Source organism: Manacus candei, unplaced genomic scaffold, assembly GCF_025592945.1.
Source record: "Manacus candei isolate 608988 ecotype Guabito, Panama unplaced genomic scaffold, ASM2559294v1 h1tg000023l, whole genome shotgun sequence".
In the NCBI taxonomy this organism is placed as follows: Eukaryota; Metazoa; Chordata; class Aves; order Passeriformes; family Pipridae; genus Manacus; species Manacus candei.
In genome coordinates, this window is record NW_026138071.1 from 7,843,031 (window position 1) to 7,861,844 (window position 18,814).

Here is an 18,814-nt window from a genome sequence, read left to right on the forward strand (position 1 = left end):
CCAACCTGAGCAGGTGGATCCATGTCTAGCACATGGGAAGAAGACCTCACCTAGCTGCCCTGTGGGGCAGTGCTGAAACTGGGTGCTGGTCTCAGCCAGCTCTTCTCTCCACCCTGGGCTGGGTAGGCACAGAGCATGCTCCTGGGGCTCCTCCACCCCAAATGCAAATGAAATCTCAGGTAGGAGGATCACCTTGCTCTCCGTCTGTCACCTTTGTGCAGACCCCGGCCCCACAGCGAGCCCCGAGCTGCTCCTGCCCCCTTTTCACCTCCTGGTTGGGGGTGACACTGCATCACCCAGTGCTTGCTCCCTGATGGGCTGTGGGTGGGCGCTGTGTGCCCGAGGCGGGTCCAGTCTGTGGGGAGCCCTGATCCCGCAGGGACCGGTTGTGGGGCAGAGGGGAGGGGTCTCGTAGCTCTGGGCAACGGAGCCCAGCCCAGGCCTGCTGGGTGCAGTCACCATATTTGATGGGGAGCCGATGGCGCCAGTCCCTGGGGAAGCCACAAGAGTACCCGATAATGGCACTCAATTGCATTTTCATTTTTTAATGGGGGAATTATCCGCCGATGGTGCAGTTAATCACTCATCTATCTTTCCCTGGCCTGGAAGACGGGCTGCCAGCCAGAACCAGCACAGTCAGCCGAGGAGGGGAGGTGAAGCCTGGCTCAGCCTGAATACAAATGTGTCTCGTGCAGCCGCTGCCCTCTGGCCAGCACTGCATGCAGGCAGGGGGCTGGTGGGAGCCCCCAAATTCTGCCCATGTGCAGGGGCTGCTGCTACAGTGGCAGCAGCTTTGGGACATGTAAAATGAGCCTGCTGCCCTTCCAAGGGCAACTAACTGCTGGCCATGCTTGGCTGTCTGTTCCTGGTGGCTGGCTGTCCCTGGGGTCTAGCTGTCCATGACCTACTTGGGAGCTGTGGGGGGCAGGAGGGGCTGGCAGAACAAAGAGCTTTAAGACAGCTGGGTGTCCAGCCCTAGGCTCCATGCTGGGGAGATAGGGCATGGGATGTCAGTGTCCTGGGGAGACCCTGTCACCCAGACTGGCTGGGAAGGATGCTTAGTCCTGGCAGCCCAACCCTGCCTGTCTGCACTCCACATTCCCGCTCCTGCCTGCCTTGGAGATCACCCCATCCCTCTACTTTCCTGGGAGATGATGCTGGTGCACAGCCTGGCAGACAGGCTGCCCTTAGCCCGTCCCTCCCTTGGCAAGTAGGTGCCCAGCCCTGGGCTGCGGCGCAGAGGGCAGCCAAGTTGGCAGGGAGCTCTTGGCATCTCCAAACCATGCTCAGGTCCCACCTGCCTGCCCAGACAGCGTGGGCGAGCACAACCCCTCACTTCCAGCCCTGCACTGATGGGCCAGTTCCGTGCTGCATGTGCCAGGCAAGCTCTCTTGCAACTGGCACAGCTTCCTCTGGGGATGGGGGACAGTGGCTGGGACAGTGCCCATGGCAGTGCCTGGGCCAGTGCTTGAAAGACATTTTGCTGGCCCAGTCTCCACACTGGCTGGGTGGCTTTGAAGGGGCATTTGGCAGCAACCCAGGCAAAAACCTTGCTGCAGGTGGTGCTGGCTACAGGCAGCGGTTCTGGGGCACCTGTGCTGCCCAGGGCTGTCACTCCTGGGCATGGGCTGAGGTGCAAGGATGGGGTGCACAGTGCCATCACCAGGGGGACTCTGTGTGTGTGTGCGTGCGCGCACAGGTGTATGTGAGTGTGCGTGCATGGCTGGGCATGCGCTACACGTGCCCACCTACACCCATCCATCTCCGCGTGCGTGTGGGGGTGTATGCCTGTGGGTACCCTGCGGGTGTGCAGCGAGTGTGCGTGTGTGTGGTGCCGGGTGTGCCCTGCCAGTGGGAGGGTGTGAGCAGCACCGAGTGCGCTGTGCCGGACTGTGTGTGAGCAGCTGTGGGTGTGAGCAGCGCTGCGTGTGTCAGGGTGGGGTGTGTGCGTGCGGATGCGCCATGCCAGCAGTGTGCGTGTGTGCGTGTGTGAGCAGGTGCATATCGCCCTGCCATGGGTAACACTCTCTTCTCTTTTCCTTTGCAGAAGACAGGCCACTCGCGGCGCTTCGGGCGCTTCACGCATGGTGCGTTGAGTTACCAGGACCCGACTCCCCCCGCCACCCCAAGTGTGCCAGGATGGGGTCCTCCACCATGCTGCATGGGGCAGCGAGCAGAGGCTAGGCAGGGCTGGGCTGCATCTTGCCAATTCCAAAATAGGGTCCTGGTCAGCCAGGGACTCATAGTGTTCCCCACAAGGCTGGTCTGCTCCTGGCCCTGCAGCTCTACTTCCTTAGGGGCTGCCAGGCTGTTGTGGCCAGGATGGGGAGCCTGATGCAATGGCAGTGGCAGTGCATGGGGCAGCTGGTGGTGTGCCGAGCTGCAGAGGGGTGGCTTGGAATGGAGGAAGCAGCGTGGCTCCCCCTTATGCCTTGACAGTGCAGGGGAGGGGAGCAGTTGTAGGGCGGGGGACATGTTCCTTACTGCAGGTGTCTGTTGTGGCAGCTTGCGAGAGCTTGGGCAGTGGCAAGGAGGATACTCAGTCTCTCCCAGGCAGCATCGCACTGGCTTTCCTGGAATGGGACATTAGGATAACACTGATCTGGCCTTGCCACATCCTGCCCATGGGGAGGTTCTTACTGATACCCTGAGCATCTTGGCTTTTAACCGCAGCTGTGCCCCACAGCACAGCTGTATTGTGCAACTCTTGCACTGGTGGGGCAGGGGATGCACATGTACATGCCAGAGGGAGGCTTCTTGCACATGGACACGCGTCTCCGTGTACTCCAGCACCCTCAGAGCACCCATCTGGGGCACATATTGGGAGGTCCAGTCCCAGGCTGCGGTGTCCTGCGAAGCATAGTGATGTATGGATACTGCAGTGGTGAGGCCAGCAGCTCCAGGGACAGGAGGTGGCTGTCCTGCTGGGCAGGATGTGGCTGTGGCGTGGGGGAGGGGATGGTGCTGTGCACTGTGCAGGTGGGAGGGCGTGTGCGAAGAGGGTCTCTGTGCAGTGCTGGAGCGGCGTGCAGTGAATATGGTGCAGACTGGAGACATGGTGGGGAAATGCTGGGGACGAGAGCCCTCCCTGCTGCCCCCCGCGTCTCTGCAGGCCGGGCCGATAACCGGGTGTTGATGTCTCTCTCTCTCTTGCTGCCCCTATGGAAGCGAAGTTTTCCGCTCCTGCAGGAAACAAAGCTACGGTAGGAAGACCCCTTCCTGATGCCAGCTCTGTACCCATAGTGGGCCCTGTGCCCCAGCCTGCCACCCTGCCCCATCACCACCATTATCCCCCTGCTCTGCCTTTTCATCCCCATGCCGCCTCTGCCAGCTGCATTCCCATCATTGGCACTGTCTCCCTTTCTCCCATCATCTAACGCTGCTCCTGCCTGCTTTGCCTTGCTGCACTTTCCCACTCTCAGTCCTGCCTTTCCCAGGCAGCTTGTCCTTGCAGGTCACAATCATGGCCCCTGCCCTGGAGCTGCCTGGGCACTGCTCTCCTCCTTCTGGAGCCAGTGGGTCTGCAAGGGGCAGTGCCAGTGTGGTCTGCTGTCTCCGTATTCCCTCACCACCTGCTTTCCCTTTCCATCCCAGACTCGGAGACAGGCGAGGATGAATCCAGCGACCCCCAGGTGACGCAGCGCAGCGATCTCCAGGATGAGACGGCCTTCAGCACCCCCACGGGTGAGCAGGGATGCCTGCCTGGCGCAGAGACCCAGCGCTGGCTGCTGGACATGACTCCTTGCAAAGCCTCTGCTGACCCAGCTTCGAGGGTCTCCAGGGAGGGGGAGCTGTGATCCACCCATGCAAAGGGGAGAGGGCTTGAGGCAGTAGGGTGCTGCTCAGGACATGTTGGGACACCCCATGGTGGCTCAGCCCTCTTCAAGCAGGATACTGGGCTTGTCTCCACATGCACCTGGTGTCGGCTCATCCCTCTCCTTTCAGGTGGGTCTGACACCCTCGTGGACGCCTCCATGAACACGACGCCAACCTCGGTGCTGGCCCTGTCACAGGCAGAGGAGCGCTCCAGCTGGTCCGGCAGCCAGCAGACCGTGGTGGAGAAGGAGACAGATGCCAGCCTCCCCTCACGGGGACCCTACCTCCGCCCCGCTGCCTGGCCGCAGCCACAGGGAACCCCAAGGCAAGCAAACACACCGGCCCCACGTGGCGCCGAGGTCCGGCACCTGGGCGTGGAGCCGCTAGTGCGGGCATCACGGGCTAATCTGGTGGGCACAAGCTGGGGGTCGGAGGATAGCCTTTCAGTGGCCAGCGACCCCTACGGCAGCGCCTTCAGCCTGTACCGAGGACGGGCGCTCTCGCTCCACGTGTAAGTAGCCGGGGAAGCACATGGAGGGGACATCATGCTGGGGCCATCTCCTTCCAATCCCTGCAGCCATCTCCTCCCCTCTGCCTGGGCTTTCTTTGCCTTTACCATCCTGGATGAGGAGTGGGGACTCTGAGCAATAGGCAGCCTGTTTCTAGTGAGGAGGTGGGAGCAGCCGAGGCTAGGGGTGATGTAGGGTAGGGTCCCTTTCTGCTGTGGCCAGGTTGAGGCTGGGGGTGTCCTCTGCGCCACTGCGTGAGCCACAGTATCCCACCCACAGACTGTGCCATGGATGTTTCCCATCCCACCGAGACATGGCACTCTGTGCAGCCTAGAGTGTCAGGAGCTGGAGGTGCATGGCAGTCTGGGACACCTACTGGCAAGTCTCTATCACCAAGAGCCTCCACCACATAGGGGCGGCAGTAGGGGCCAAGGACATGCTGCTTCCGCAGGTCCTGCTGACATGCTCAGAGCCCCTGTCCCTCCCTGCCACTTTTGGTTCCCATCCCTGCAGGCCTGCTCCTTCGACTTCCATCCCGCCCTTTTTTTTGTTCAAGGCTGCTTGTTCCACCAGAACCTCATCTCCACCTTATGATTTCTGCTCTGCATTTGCTGAGGCCCTCTGTGGGCAGTGGGGTGGGAGGATGGGCCCACAGCAGCATGTGCACAGGCAGGGCTTGTAGCCTTGGGGACCCCCTCTGGCTTGTGGAAAAGTTGGCCTGTGCTGCCCTGCCTCGGCACACCAAGACACTCCAGCAAACTGGGGCACCTCCCCAGCCCTGGGTCCTGTCTGCATGGTGGCCCTGAGGAGGGCATTCACTGGGTATTCCAGCATCACCCTGCTGCCCCACGTGAGTATTCCTGGGCAAGGGGACATGGCTGTGTTCCAGCAGCCCAGGACTCTCACATAACTCAGCCAGCTCCCAGTGGCCTTGGGATGACCAGATGCCCTCACCAGGGCTCCTTGAGGCTCCCATGTTCCATAGCTGCTCTGACTGTCTGCCCCCCTTGCCATGTCCCATTGGGCACTGTGGCGCAGGCTGGGAGCTGGGATGCAGCCAGGTGTGAGGGTGGGCTCTGAACCATGCTCCTCTGTCTCTGCCCTTGCAGCAGCATCCCCCAGGGGGGCTACCGGAGAGATGACCTCCACAGAGGCCCCGTCTCTCCGAAGCCTGGGGCAGAGCCCCCGAGATCCCCCGCTGCCCTGCCACTGACTGCCAAGCCACCCATCGTCCGCTCACCATCTCCCCGTGCTGGCACGTGCCTGCCACCGCCCACTGGTGCAGCATCCCAGCCTGCTGCCCGTGGCCCTGGCGTCCCCTCCTTCACACCCGTGACCCCTCGGAAGAAGTCCTCAGTGCCAGTTGAGTACCAGGACGTTGTCCCTGAGGAGTACGAGGAGAAGATCAAGAGGCCCAAGTCCTGTGGGTACTCACAGGGCAGCACACAAGAGTCCCGTCCCCAGACACCAATGAGTGACACATCTGGCCGCATCTCTGTCCGGGCATCCCCCAAGCTGGTGCGTGCTGGCTCCAGGATCTTTGAGAGGCTGCAGTACTTTGAGGAGCGGCAGAGGAGCCTGGAGCAGGCTGACAGCCCCTTCCCCCCACACTCCAGCCTGCCCTTGCGCAAGACGCGCTCATTTGACCAGCCTGGCTCTGGCTTGCGCCATGCCAGCACGCCGGGTGGCTCGCGGGAGGACCTGCGGGAAGGCGGCCACTGGGAGCCGGGCAGCACGGCAGCGTGCCGGCGTTTGGCCTTCCGGCAGAAAGCTGCATCCTTTGACGAGCGGGGCAAGTTCGCCAACCGTGTCTATGCCATCGAGCACAAGTTTGCAGAGGAGCTGACCCGCATCAAACGGACGGTCTCCAAGCAGCAGCTGCGGCGCTCCCAGGAGCTGTGCAAAGCCGGGTTGCCCCCGGCACCCTCGCCCCCAGCAGCCAGCGAGCCCCCTGGCCCCCGTACCCCTCGCACCCCCTCCACTCAGGGCGCCGGCGGACGCAAGGCACTGCCACCAAAGACCTGCCCACCAGCAGAGAGCACGCACGTCATCCAGCACCTGGCACTTTCCAGCGTGGTGCTGGTGGGACCCGACGGGGAGCCAGAGACAGGGGGACAGCGGGGGAAGAGAGCCCCAGCAGTGGGTGGTGGGGGGGCTGGACAGCTCAGCTCAGCGGAGGATGCGGCTGCCAGGAAGGGTCTGCAGCAAGAAGGCACTGGGGAAGTGAAGAAGAAGGAGCAGTGGCCATTAGCACAAGCCACCCCGCAGGGAAGGATGTCCCTTTCGCAGGCAGGTCCCACTGAAGGCAGCCCATGCCCAGATGGAGGCCCCACCAGTGGAGCCCGTGGCCCCAGGGCAGTGAGCGAAGCTCTGGCTGCCCGACTGGCTGTGCCCCATGGACTGTATCGGCGGCCGGAGACACCCACGGAGGTGCGATTCCTGCCCTGGGCGAAACCAGGGATGGAGCAGGAGGCTCGTCTGGAGAGGAGCTTGGCAGGACAGCATGGTGTGGGCAGGGACGTGGAGAGAAGGCAGATGAAAGTGTCAGAGAAGAAAGAGAGTGGTCGGATGGCTCAAGAAGGCAGGAGCACGCGGAGCAAGGGGAAGGGACGCCGAGCCAGGCCCACCTCTCCAGAGCTAGGTAGGGGCACAGCTTTCTGTCCTCCTGCAGGCACAGAGCTGGCCTGACCAGCCCCTGAGTGGGATGGGGGACCTCCAGCCTACCCCTGGGAGGCATGGGAAGTCCAGGCTGTGACAGAGAGCACAAGGGTGGAGTGGAGGGATGTGACTGGAGGCTGGGATAGTTGGCACGAACCAATGCCATAAGATAGACCAGCCTAGCTACCAGTTTTTCTGGGCTTTGAGGTCATGATGCTTGCTGTCTTCTCCATATCTCTTGCCTGGCACAGCGAAGATGCAGGGTGCTGACTTCTAGCCCTGTACTGGTTCAGCACCCTGGGGCACAGGGCACCCATTGCAGCTTGTGCCATTTAGACTGTGCTTGGTGCTCCAGGGAGGGCATGAAGTCCAAGCATCCCCAGGGGATGCTGTGGTGGCATGGCTGGGGGAAAGATGTCCTGCCCGTCCTAGCATGCAACAGTGAGACCAGACTATACCTGGGCTGGGAGCTTCTAGGCTCTGCTCTGGCCAGAGCAGTGCCAGGTCCACATGCCTGATGCTCCTGGCATAGCCCCAAGACCTTTGCTCGTGTGCTGGGTCCATGAGAGGGAAGGAACTGGGAGGTGGGTGCTGATATGATGGATTACAGCGGCCAGCATCCCATGCGGGGTTGGGGGAAGCTCAGAGTGGGGGCAGCAGCTGCCCCTCCTTTCACATCCCACTGTCACCTCATATGTCCTATGGGGATGTAAAATAGGCTGTACACTTCCTGCCCTATTGTCCCTTGCCCTGTCCTGCTTCTTGCTCTGTGCTGAGGTGGCCCCTGATGTGGCCTTTTCCTCCACTGCATGGCCTGGGTACTTGCTAATGCCCCAGTGAGGGTGTGGAGCACGTGGTGGCAGGGATGGGCAGAGGGTTGTGAGACCCCTGCTCTGCCTGCATGCAGCCCAGCGTGGCACAGGACCCACTTGCTCCACCCCACTGACAGCCACGGGGCTCGTCTCTCCCTGTGCAGAGTCCTCAGACGACTCCTACGTCTCAGCGGGTGAAGACCCCCTGGAAGCCCCCATCTTTGAGATCCCCATCCAGGACATGGCAGTGGTCGTGGGGGCAGAGGTGCTGCTCAAGTGCATTGTGACAGCCAACCCCCAGCCAGAAGGTGAGTGACCCCGGGGCTGGGGGTCAGGGGTGCGAGTGTGGCAGAGGGGCTTTCTGCATGTCCTTGTCCCACCCCCACTGTGTGAGTGGGACACCCAAACCTGAGCTGGGTGTCTCAGGGGAGGTGATGTGCCCACCCTGGGAGCACCTCTTCTGCCCTAACTCCCCCCAGACAGGAGCGAAGTGCTTGGGCACCGCCTGCCAGTATGCAGAGGGCAGGATGCCTGCTGTCTGCCTGTGCTGGGCTGGGCTGTTGGGAAAGTGGGAGAAGGGCTGCTGAGCCCTGCGCGGGCAGGGACGGGTGACGCAACCTGATCCAGTGGGTGGCAGCGCTGCCCATGGTGGGGGAGGGGGTGTTGGAACTAGATGATCAACAGGATGCCTTCCAACCCAAACCATTCTATGATTCAATGATACTCTGGGCTGCTGTCGGGACAGCTCAGGTGTCTTCCTGGGGCAGAGGCTCAGGGCTGATGGACTCCGGGCACGCCGTAGCTAGGACGTGGGCAGCTGGGCATCCAAAGCCGGTAGCAGTCGCCAAAGCCGGTCAGACGCGAAGCCGCCTTGATTCCCTCTTTCAGCCTCCACTGGAGGGCAGGCGGATGCCAGGAAGCAGAAAGGGACCAGCCCCGGTCTCTCTGTCAGGGGCTGTGGGATCCAGGGGCTGCTACCTATGGCAAATGGGTCCTCAGGCCAGGCAGGGGAGCGCCTGGTCTCTCTGGGACCCTGCGCAGACCCCCGGGGGAGCTCGAGCTGTCCTGCCCACTCGTGACCCCCGCCTCTGCCGGCAGTGTCCTGGAGGAAGGACGGGGTTCCGCTGCGAAGCAGCACCACGCGCCCCATCAAGGCGGAGGGCGAGCGCCACACGCTGCTGGTGCGGAGCGCCCGGGTGGCCGACGCCGGGCTGTACACTGTCACCGCGACCAACGAAGTGGGGGCCACCTGCTGCAGTGCCATCCTCAGCGTGCGGCCCGGTGAGTGCCGCGGCCGGCGGATGGAGGGAGGGAGGAAGGGAAGGAGGGCGGCAGGCAAGCGTGGAGCAAGGTCTGGCGCCGCGGCAGGCTGGCTGCCAGCTCGGCCGCTGCTGTCACTGGGAAGAAACTGGCTTCCTTACCCTACAAGGCTCTGTCTGAACCAAAGCAGCTGACGTGCTCCCGGCAGCCATGGAAGGATACTGCCGTGGGGGGAGCGGGGTCAGGCTGTGAGCATCCCCCGGCGCCCAGCAAGCAGCCTCCCCCTCACCTGCCCTGTGTCCCGCTAGCCGAGGGGGTAGTCCAGCCTGCCCTACAATCTGCAAACTATGTGGGTACTCCTACCTCCAGCATGTGAACCATGGGGATGCCCCAGCCTGCTCCCCAGACCACAAATTTTGGGGATATCTCTGCCTTCCACTCTGATAGCTGTGAGGAGACCGCTGCCCCACAAGATATTAGCTATGGGGATACCCTGCCTGCCCACCAAGCTGTTAGCCAGGGGGTACCCCACCTGCCGCCCATGCCACTGGCTGTGGAGATATCCATCCCGCTGCAGCCCCAAAGCCTCCCCATCCTGAGAGTGTCTCTGGGCAGCCGGTATAGGCTCAGAGCTGCCCCGAGGGCTGGAAGCACCCAAACCCGCCCTGCTCCGTGGTGCGGCGGCTCTGCACACCCAGGGGCAGCCGCGGCCGAGCAGGACCGGGCGGGCACAGCCGTGGGGGGCCGCGAAGGGCCGCGGCAGACCCCGGCCCGCCGCGGGCCCTCCCCCGCGCTGCTGGCCCAGCCCCGGGGGCCGGCCAGCGCTGGGGCGGGGAGGGCTCAGCGGGCCGGCGGCGCTGCGGGCTGGAGGTATCCGGCCCCAGCAGTGGCACTGGCACCGGCGGCGGGTTGGCAGTGTGGCGCGGATCGGCTCGCGGGTCTGGCGGGACCCCAGTGAGTGCGGGCTGCTTCGCAAGGGGGTGCGGGGATGCGGACGGGGGGGAGCCGGAGTCGGACTTCCCAAATTTCCGCTCGGGGGCTGCTCGCGGGCGTGGCGGAGGCGCGGGGGGCACAGCTCTCTCCCAGCACCGGGAAGGTCGCCCGTCTCCCCCAGCGCGGGGAGATGGGGGACTGAGGGCGCTCCAGCGGCCAGACCAATGGGGCCGGCACCCCCATGGCCGCGGCTGGGTTCTGACGACCCCTCGAGCCGCTCGCTCCTTGCCGCTCCCCACCCTCCACCCCGGCCCCTGCACGTATCTCGCACTCCGCGAGTCCCCCATCCCGGCCCCCATGGAGCGGACCGGCAGGCGGGCTGCGGGGGGAGCGCAGCTGCCAATGTCACCTTCAGCCGTGCCGGCCCGGGCAGGGACAGCCATCCCGGGAATCCAGGCGGCTTAAGGATGGAAGCGCGGGCTGCTGCGTAAGAGCCACTTGAGCCCTGCTGTCGCCTTGCGGAATATCGCGTCCCCTTATCGTCCCGCGGAGTGCTGCTCACCCCCTCCCCCGGCGCGGCCCCGCACCCTTTCGCTGCCGGTCGCAGCCGAGCCGGGATGTGCCGCGGAGTGGGTGTCCGCTCTCGTGGTGCAGGGTGGTGGGGAGGGGTGCCCTGACACGCCTGCCGAGCTCCGGCTGCTGCCAGCTCCTTATCCAGCCTCTCCTGTGCTAGCCCCCGTCGTGGAGCGGCATGGAAACTTGCCCCCCACCCTCGGCCAGGCCAGCCCCATTACATCGGATGAGGAGTACCTGAGCCCCCTGGAAGAGTTCCCCGAGTCCGGAACCCCCCAGCACCAACCGGCCATGAAGCTGCAGCCAAGAGCTGAACATGGGGCTGCCCACAGCTCCCCAGAGACCACCTACAAGGCTGCACCCTCCTTTGAGGTGAGACAACAACTCCCCCAGGACCTGGCAGAGGGGGAGCAGTGCCCTGTGACTGCAGTGCTGAGGTCCTCGGTGCCAGGAGCTGCTGGGTCAGGTCTTCCTACCCCTTGATCTGATCTGGGATGCTCACAGCACCTGGGCAGGCTCCACCCCACCAGCTCCCCTGGTACTCCTGTTATGAGGAGGGACACACAAACCTGGGTGCAGTGGTGGGGATGCGTGGCCCTGTGTGCAGGGCTGTCTGACCCCTGTTTCCCCAGGTATCCCTGTCAGACCAGTCAGTGCTAGAGGGACAGGATGTCAGCATGAGTGTCCGTGTCCATGGGGAGCCCAAGCCAATCATTTACTGGTGAGTCCTGCTGCTCTCTGGGGTCACAGGTGGGCAGGGAAGGAGTGGACAGGCACAGTGACTTTTGGGGATGATTATCTCAGAGCTTGGAGCTCTCATCCTGAGCAGAGTTGGGCGTGGAGAGGGGCTTTTGGGGACAGCTGGGTGTGCACGGCCAGGCGTGACCATGCTGCTCTCCCGAGCAGGCTGAGGAACCGGCAGCCAGTGAAGTATGGCCGCCGGCACCACGCGGAGGAGGCAGAGGGAGTGCGGGGGCTCTTCACGCTGCACATCCTGGCAGCAGAGCATACTGACACCGGCTTCTACACCTGCAAGGCTGTCAACGAGTATGGCACCAAGCAGTGCGAGGCCAAGCTGGAGGTCAGAGGTAAAATTCCCTAAGCGTGTCCCCCACTGACCCAAGGGACCAGCTGACTCCAGTGCCCTGCATGAACTGTGCGGAAGGGGCCACTGCAAAGTCCTGTTGGTGGTGCTACATAAGTAGCCAGTCTGCCCTGTGGCAGCACAGGCGGGAACAGGAAAGTGGAGCTGCGTGCCTGTAGCAGAAGGCAGGCTGCCCTGCTGCCCCATCCAAATGTGCAGCTGCAAGGCTCCCTGACCCACTGCCCCGCTGTACCAGATCCCCCGCTGATGTGACCCAGACCCTGCTGCTCCCCACAGCCCAGCTTCACCCCACATCCCCCCACTGCTGGGGCTGGGTGCTGCCCCTGGCTGTGCAGGGAGTGCTTTTACCCTTGGTGGCTCTGTAGGGGACATGTACCCCTGCCCTGCAGCTCACTCCCTCCCTGCCCCAGCCTGCCTGCAAGCTGTGTGCCAGGCACAGGGCAGCTTGCAGGGGTCCCTTCCTGCCTGTTTCTGGCAATGTCCCATATGCATGGGACTTGGCTGTCCAGCCCCCTTTTCTTGCTGTCTCTCCCCGGCCCTCCTAGGACCCCAAAGTATGTGTGCAATTTTGAGAGGGAGATGGGGGTCAGGACTGATAGCCAGACTGGTGTCCCCAAGACCAGGGAAGGAGCCTCTGGGGATGAGTGATGCTGCCTCCCTCCTCTTGCCCTTTGCTGTGTGTGCCCTGCTACCCCCAGCCCTCCCTGCTGATGGCTGCCTGAGCCCCCCTGGGCTGTGCCCATTCCACCCCGGCCTTGGCTGCACTGCTTGTACTCTGCCAGGATTATGCTCCCAGCCTATAGCAAAGCGTGGTGGCACGGGGGTGGGAGCAGAAACTGTCTCCATGTCCCATGGCTGGCAGGAGCTGGGCTTCAGGGGAGATGGCCCAAGCCCTGGCCCCTCTCAGGGGGTCAGCAGATGGCTCTGTGACTTGTTGCCCACCTGCACCTCTTGTGCCGGCGCTGGCATGTGTGTGCGTGCCGGTCCCGTCGCTGCTGCACTAACCCTTCTGCTTGCTGACTGCCGTTTTTGTCTGTACGCAGGGGGAGTACGATAAGGGGGTGCATCTCTCAGAGCCGCAGCTGCGGGGCTCTTAGTTGGACACCTCTTAGGCAGTGGACCTCACCTTGTGTTATTACCTCCTTCTCCATCCGCCGCCTCGTCCTGGACGCACCGCGGGGACACGCGGGCCCTCGACTGTGGGCAGGGGCTCACTGGATGGCCGGGGCAGGCGTGACTGAGGCGGGGCGGGGGGAGCAGCAGGGGAGCGGCAGGCACCCCCTCAGCCGGGCCAGGGTGCCCGTATGATGCTGTCTTGTCTCTTGCTCCATCCGTTTGTCCCTGTCTGCGTGTCCTGCTGCCTCTCTCTTGGTGCCCAGTGAAGGGGAGTGGGGAGCTGAGCCCGTGGTCGCCGCCGTGCTGGCCAAGGCTGTAGGAAAGGGGCTACAGTGCAGTGGCAGCTCTGTGACGGTCACCTTGGAGCGTGGGAGACAGGAGACCCCAGGGACCCCACAAGGGAGCACCCTGCCTGAGCTGCAGGGGGGGAGGGAAAGCATCAGCCCCTTTGGCTTCACAGCTGCCACACAGGTGCCAGCTTGGCCACCAAGAGATGTCTTGTGTAGCCCCAGGGCTTGGGTCTGCCTGGAGCATCCCATCGCTCCGGGTCTCTTCTCCCCAGGGAGTGGGCTTGACAGGGGGGCGGGCTGCGAGGCCGTGACCCTTTTCTTTTGTAGCTCTAATAAAATCTGTTTGGTAAAGCGCTGTGTGGTGTGTTCCTGGCACGGACACCTCCCCTCACCCCCAATACCCTCCCCAGCTCAGCTCTGCTTTCCACATCTCGCCTCCCCTCCCACCCTTCCCTGCTGCACTTTCTGCCCGCTGCACCAGACCCTCTCCCTGCATGAGCCCCTGCCCTGCATGTACCCCCAGTCCATCCCTGCCACTTCTCATGGTTGCTTTTCAGTTGCTGAGATGCATCTCTCTCTCTTTCTTTCTCTCTCTCCCCTCTCCCCGGGCAGCTCGCCCTGAGTGCCAGTCCCTGGCCATCGTGGTTCCCCTGCAGGACTTGGTGGTCGGGGCGGGGGAGATGGCGGTCTTTGAGTGCTTGGTGGCCGGCCCACCAGACATGGATGTGGACTGGCTGTCCCGGGGCCGGCTGCTCCAGCCTGCCCTGCTCAAATGCAAGATGCATTTTGACGGGCGCAAGTGCAAGCTGCTTCTCACCTCCGTGCACGAGGACGACAGTGGAATCTACACCTGCAAGCTCAGCACTGCCAAAGGTAAGTGGTGGGCATGCAGCTCCCCAGAGAGGGTCTCATTTAGGGCTTGGCCCTAGGGGGTGGATAGACCCCCTTGCCCCCAGCTGAGGGCTCTGGTTCCCTGGGATGTAGCTGTGAGTGCTGGAGGTGGGGGACAAGGGAATAAGGAAACCTGGTGTGCATCAGTCCTCAGGCTCCAGTACTCTGAGCCCTGCAGCCCTGTCCCACCCCACTCAGCTCCTCTGCTGGCATGCACACAGCTCCCTGAAATGTGGGAAGATGCATTTGCACCATGGCTGCACTAGGTGGATGCAGGCCTGGAGTCCAGCTGTCCCTGTCCCTTGGCTCCAGAGTCTCTGGCTTCAGTGCCAAGCTCCAGTATTGACCTGTCTCTGCTAGGTTGGGAGATAGTGGGGAAATGGGCAGGGAGTCAAGGCTGCCCAGCCTCTCCCACCAAGCCATCACCAGTGGCAGCTCAGGAAGAGCAACATAGTCCTCTGTCCCACGGCTCCAACACCCCTTGCACCTGTGCATGCTGCCACAGCCTCTGTTTCCCATAGAGCCCACTCTCCAGCTTACCTGGACAGCTGGATTATGGGGAGTGCAGGGGGCAGCAGCATTCCCTGTACTCTCTGGCTGGGCCTGTGCACCCCTCCATGAAGGAGGCTGTGTATACTTCTGAGGTTTTTAGAGCAGCAACAGTTTTGGGCTCAGGGAAGTGAGGCTGGGCCTGAGCATGGTGTTGCCCATTTCTGCCCAGGGTGGGTGACGATACCATCACTGCAAAGTGGTTCTTGTTGCAAACTCCCTCACCTGGGGCATCCAGCCTGAACCCGTCCCCATGCTGCCCCTGGGTACTGCATGTGGTGGCACTTCCTGCTTAAGCGTCACTTCCCTGTCCCCCAGAGGTGAGGCCAGCTGTGATCTCCTGCCCTCACCTTGTTGCTGGCACCTGTAGTGCTGTGCAGGGAGGAAAGAGGCCGCTGCCACCAGCAGAGCCCCAGCCCTGGGCATGGGGACCTTGCACACAGTTGTACACCTCTGCCCTGCACCGGGACAGAGCCTGGCACTCCGCACACCTGGGCTCAGCTGGGGGGGGCCATGCTGGCTGCTGGATTGCAGCCATGTGGTCGCAGTCTGCCTCCTACCCTGCACAGGCACGTGCTGCAGGGGCTCACCTCTGCCCGCTCTCCTCGCAGATGAGCTGACCTGCAGTGCCCGGCTGACAGTGCAGCCCTCTGTGCAGCCACTCTTCACCCGCAAGCTGGAGAACGTGGACGTGGTGGAAGGGAGGACGGCTCGTTTTGACTGCATGATCAGTGGGACTCCCCCCCCGACGGTCACTTGGACCCACTTTGGTAACCCCCAAACCCAGAGAGCTTGCCAAGGGCCCCGCAGGAAGACATCTCTTTTGGGGCTGCTCCTAAAGGCTGGCACCTGGCTGGGGGCTGGACAGGGTGCTGATGCTGATTCTGGTGTGTGTCTCTGTGCAGGCCTGCCAGTGCAGGAGGGGGAGAACGTGCGGATACAGCAGGATGGAGGGCTGCACTCACTGGTCATTGTGCATGTGGGCAGCGAAGATGAGGGGCAGTACAGGGCGACTGCCAGGAACATCCATGGCCATGTGGAGTGCTCTGCCGAGCTCTATGTGGAGGAGCCACGGCCATCTGCTGCCTCCCAGATGTAAGAGTTGGGCGGTCTCCAGAATCTGCTTCCCCCTGATTGCTCTCCTTTGGGACCTGGGATAAACAGGCTTATGCAAAGCCTGGGGTCGGGGCTGGGCTGTGGGCAGCATGCTTCTGTCATGAGCATGTGAGGGCTTTTGCAGCTCCAAGCTGGAGAAGATGCCATCCATCCCGGAGGAGCCAGAACAGGTGGAGACAGAGACAGAGTGCTTCACCATGCCTGATTTCCTGAAGCCACTGCACAACCTGGATGTGGTGGAGTCGAAGGAGGCTGTGCTAGAGTGCCAGGTGGCCGGAATGCCCTACCCCTCCATCACCTGGTACCACAATGGCTCCCGCATTGACAGCACCGATGACCGCAAGATGATGCAGTGTAGGACTCCCCACTGCCCTCTTCGCCCACTGGGGTTCCTCCACCTGGGGTGGAAGAAGGGGGAACACCCTGGGAGAAGGCATTAACCCCCAGACATTTATGGCCCATGAGGCAGGGAGGGGAGCTCTGTGTCGCTTAGCTGGTAAGGTCTTACCTGTGTCCTCCTGTTCCCCACCAGATAAGGACATCCATCGCCTGGTGTTCACAGCTGTCAGCCATGCACATGCTGGTGTCTATAAAAGCGTCATCGCCAACAAAGTGGGGAAGGCCACGTGCTATGCACACCTCTATGTCACTGGTAAGCAGGAGCGAGCACCACTGGGGATGTGCAGCAACTTTATGCCACCCTGCCAGGCTGTGCCCTGGTGCTGTCGTGAGATCTTAGGGGCTTATGATCACAGGGCGGTTCAGGTTGGAGGGGACTGTGGGGCCAGCAGTACAGTTCTCATCTTGTGGGGCCAGGACCCATCCCTGGACCCTCAGGTCCCACATGAGGCTTGCTGGCAGCACCAAGTCCACAAGGGCTGCCAGGTTGACCCCCAACCAGGCAACCAGGGAGAATTATTGGCCTCATCCATCCCCTCAGCCAGCATCTCCCAGGGTGTAAGGTAGATGCCCTGAGGAGTGGGGGCAGTGGCCATACTCACATCCCTGTCCACTTCCCCATGCAGATGTGGTGCCAACCCCCCCAGATGGGCCCCCCACCGTGGCCTCAGTGACTGGTAGAGTCATCACTCTGACCTGGAACAAACCCAAGTGGCTGGACACTGCCATAGGTGAGGGGGCAGGGGGTGGGTAATGCCATGATGGGGCCTATGGGCTAGCCCAATACTGGGGCCTCTGCACTGACTCTCTTCCCCTGCAGACCCCAACTCAGTGACCTACATAGTGCAAATGCAAGTGCTGGGCACAATGCAGTGGGTGGTGCTGGTGACCGGCGTGCAGGAGACCACCTACACAGTGCATGGGCTGACCAAGGGTGCCCAGTACCTCTTCCGTGTCATCACCGCCACCCCCAAGACCAACAGCAAGCCATCCCCGCCTGTGGGGCCTGTGCAGCTCCTGGACCGGGGTGAGAAGGGCAGTGGTGAGGGGTTGGGTAGTTGTGGTGGAGGTCTCTGTCCCTTGTCAGGTGGTAAGCTGCCCAGGGCTGGGTGGCATGGGGTCTGGCAGGGTGGTGACAATGCATGTGACAGGTCCCTACCTGGAGGAGGCACCGGTCATCCTGGACAAGCCCGATGTTGTGTATGTAGTGGAGGGCCAGCCAGCCTCTGTTACCATCACCATCAACCATGTGGAGGCCACTGCCACCTGGAAGAGGTAGGAGATGGCCCAGCATCACTCCACGGGATGCATAAAGAGGGGCTTCCCTACCAGCTTCCTATGCAGCCCACAGTGTATGTGTGTGTGTGTGTGGCTGTTCAGGGCTGTGCAGAGCTGGGGAGGAGGGGGGCATGAGATGCTGTCTGTGGGGTTTTAAGGGGAAGAGCCATTCAGAAGGCAGAACTAACAATGGGGTGTGAGCAGTTTGTGGGGGTGCAGGGTGGGAACTGGGGCTGTCTGTGGGTCAGGAGGTGGTCATAGGGCTCTGGAGTGGGATCAGTGGGGTAGTGGGTCTGGTGCTGCCTGTGGAGCTGTGATGTGGCAGCTGGTGTGCCCACAGGGGTGGGCAGGTGCTGGGAGAGCTGGAAGGCACATGCGAAGTGACAATGCCGGATGACGACCAGCACTGCCTGCGGCTGCTGCATGTGGGCCGAGGGGCTGCAGGGCTGCTGACCTGCGAGGTGAGCAACCGTCACGGCACTGCCCGCTGCACCCTCCGCCTCCACCTTGCAGGTAGGTGCCCCCACACTGAGGGGCTGTGTCCCTCCACCCTACAGTGCATCACCCTACAGTACTCCAAGCCCATATACCATAGGCGGGGCATTGCCCTGCAGGGTGGCACCAGTCTATGGTGCCACATGCCCATATGCCATCAGACCACTGCCCCATAGCATGACACTGGTCCTCAGTGCTCCACACTCATATGGGGATGCTGCTCTATAGTGTGGTGATGACCCATGGGGTTGAGAGACCATGAACCATGCACTGATACTGCTGCTTAATGTCCCATACCCATCTGACCTGGGCAGAAGTGTCCCATGTACCCCATGACCATGTGCATGGAGAGGCAGTGCCCCATGGTGTCCCTCAGCCTTATGCCACGGATAGCACTGCTGCAGGGTGTCCCATCCCTGTATATAGTTGGGAGGCACTGCCCCCAGTGCCAAAAGCCATAGAGGACCCCTCCAGAACGTTCCACAGAGTTGTGATTGGTGGCTCTGCCCCACAGTACCCCACATCCACATGTAATGGAAGATGCAGTACCACAGTGCCCCATGCCTGTGTGCTGGCCATGGCACTGCCTCACAGTGCCCCACAGCAATGGGGAACTGCCCCATGGTGCTGCAGGCACATGCCTTTGGTGACCTGCCCCATAATGTCCCGCTCCCATGTGCATTGGGGTGGCACAGCCCCATGTTACTCCATGCACCTACACCATGAGTTGACACTTCCTTGCAGTGCCCCACAGCCATACACCCCCTGCCAGTGGTAGGGGAGTGACACTGTCCCATGGTGCTCCATGCCCTGTCTCTTGGCAGAGGCACCACGCTTTGAGACCATCATGGAGGACATTGATGTCCAAGAAGGGGAGACACCACGCTTCGCTGTGGTAGTGGAGGGAAAACCGCTGCCGGACATCATGTGGTACAAGGTGGGCCGGGAGCTCCCAACCACTTCCTGACCCACAGACCCACTGGACCCGCATGCTGCCTCACCTGGGATGCTGCA

General features: G+C 62.4%; 1 protein-coding gene across 4 annotated transcripts in view; it reads left to right on the top strand.

Moving 5' to 3' along the window:
* Nucleotides 1–18,814, top strand: part of SPEG (striated muscle enriched protein kinase) — a 39,100-nt gene that overhangs the window by 9,467 nt on the left and 10,819 nt on the right. Inside the window, exons 2-21 of one of the 4 annotated variants that reach the window (XM_051787908.1) lie at nucleotides 2,048–2,087; nucleotides 3,174–3,203; nucleotides 3,595–3,684; nucleotides 3,946–4,327; nucleotides 5,435–6,966; nucleotides 7,960–8,103; nucleotides 8,894–9,076; nucleotides 10,722–10,933; nucleotides 11,194–11,282; nucleotides 11,468–11,649; nucleotides 13,685–13,945; nucleotides 15,124–15,282; nucleotides 15,418–15,607; nucleotides 15,753–15,982; nucleotides 16,161–16,280; nucleotides 16,654–16,758; nucleotides 16,848–17,054; nucleotides 17,179–17,302; nucleotides 17,646–17,818; nucleotides 18,625–18,737. In XM_051787908.1, coding sequence (XP_051643868.1) covers nucleotides 2,048–2,087; nucleotides 3,174–3,203; nucleotides 3,595–3,684; nucleotides 3,946–4,327; nucleotides 5,435–6,966; nucleotides 7,960–8,103; nucleotides 8,894–9,076; nucleotides 10,722–10,933; nucleotides 11,194–11,282; nucleotides 11,468–11,649; nucleotides 13,685–13,945; nucleotides 15,124–15,282; nucleotides 15,418–15,607; nucleotides 15,753–15,982; nucleotides 16,161–16,280; nucleotides 16,654–16,758; nucleotides 16,848–17,054; nucleotides 17,179–17,302; nucleotides 17,646–17,818; nucleotides 18,625–18,737 — 4,566 coding nt within the window. The remainder of the gene's footprint in view (nucleotides 1–2,047; nucleotides 2,088–3,173; nucleotides 3,204–3,594; nucleotides 3,685–3,945; nucleotides 4,328–5,434; nucleotides 6,967–7,959; nucleotides 8,104–8,893; nucleotides 9,077–10,721; nucleotides 10,934–11,193; nucleotides 11,283–11,467; nucleotides 11,650–13,684; nucleotides 13,946–15,123; nucleotides 15,283–15,417; nucleotides 15,608–15,752; nucleotides 15,983–16,160; nucleotides 16,281–16,653; nucleotides 16,759–16,847; nucleotides 17,055–17,178; nucleotides 17,303–17,645; nucleotides 17,819–18,624; nucleotides 18,738–18,814) is intronic. The other 3 variants (XM_051787905.1, XM_051787906.1, XM_051787907.1) reach the window with 3 other exon arrangements.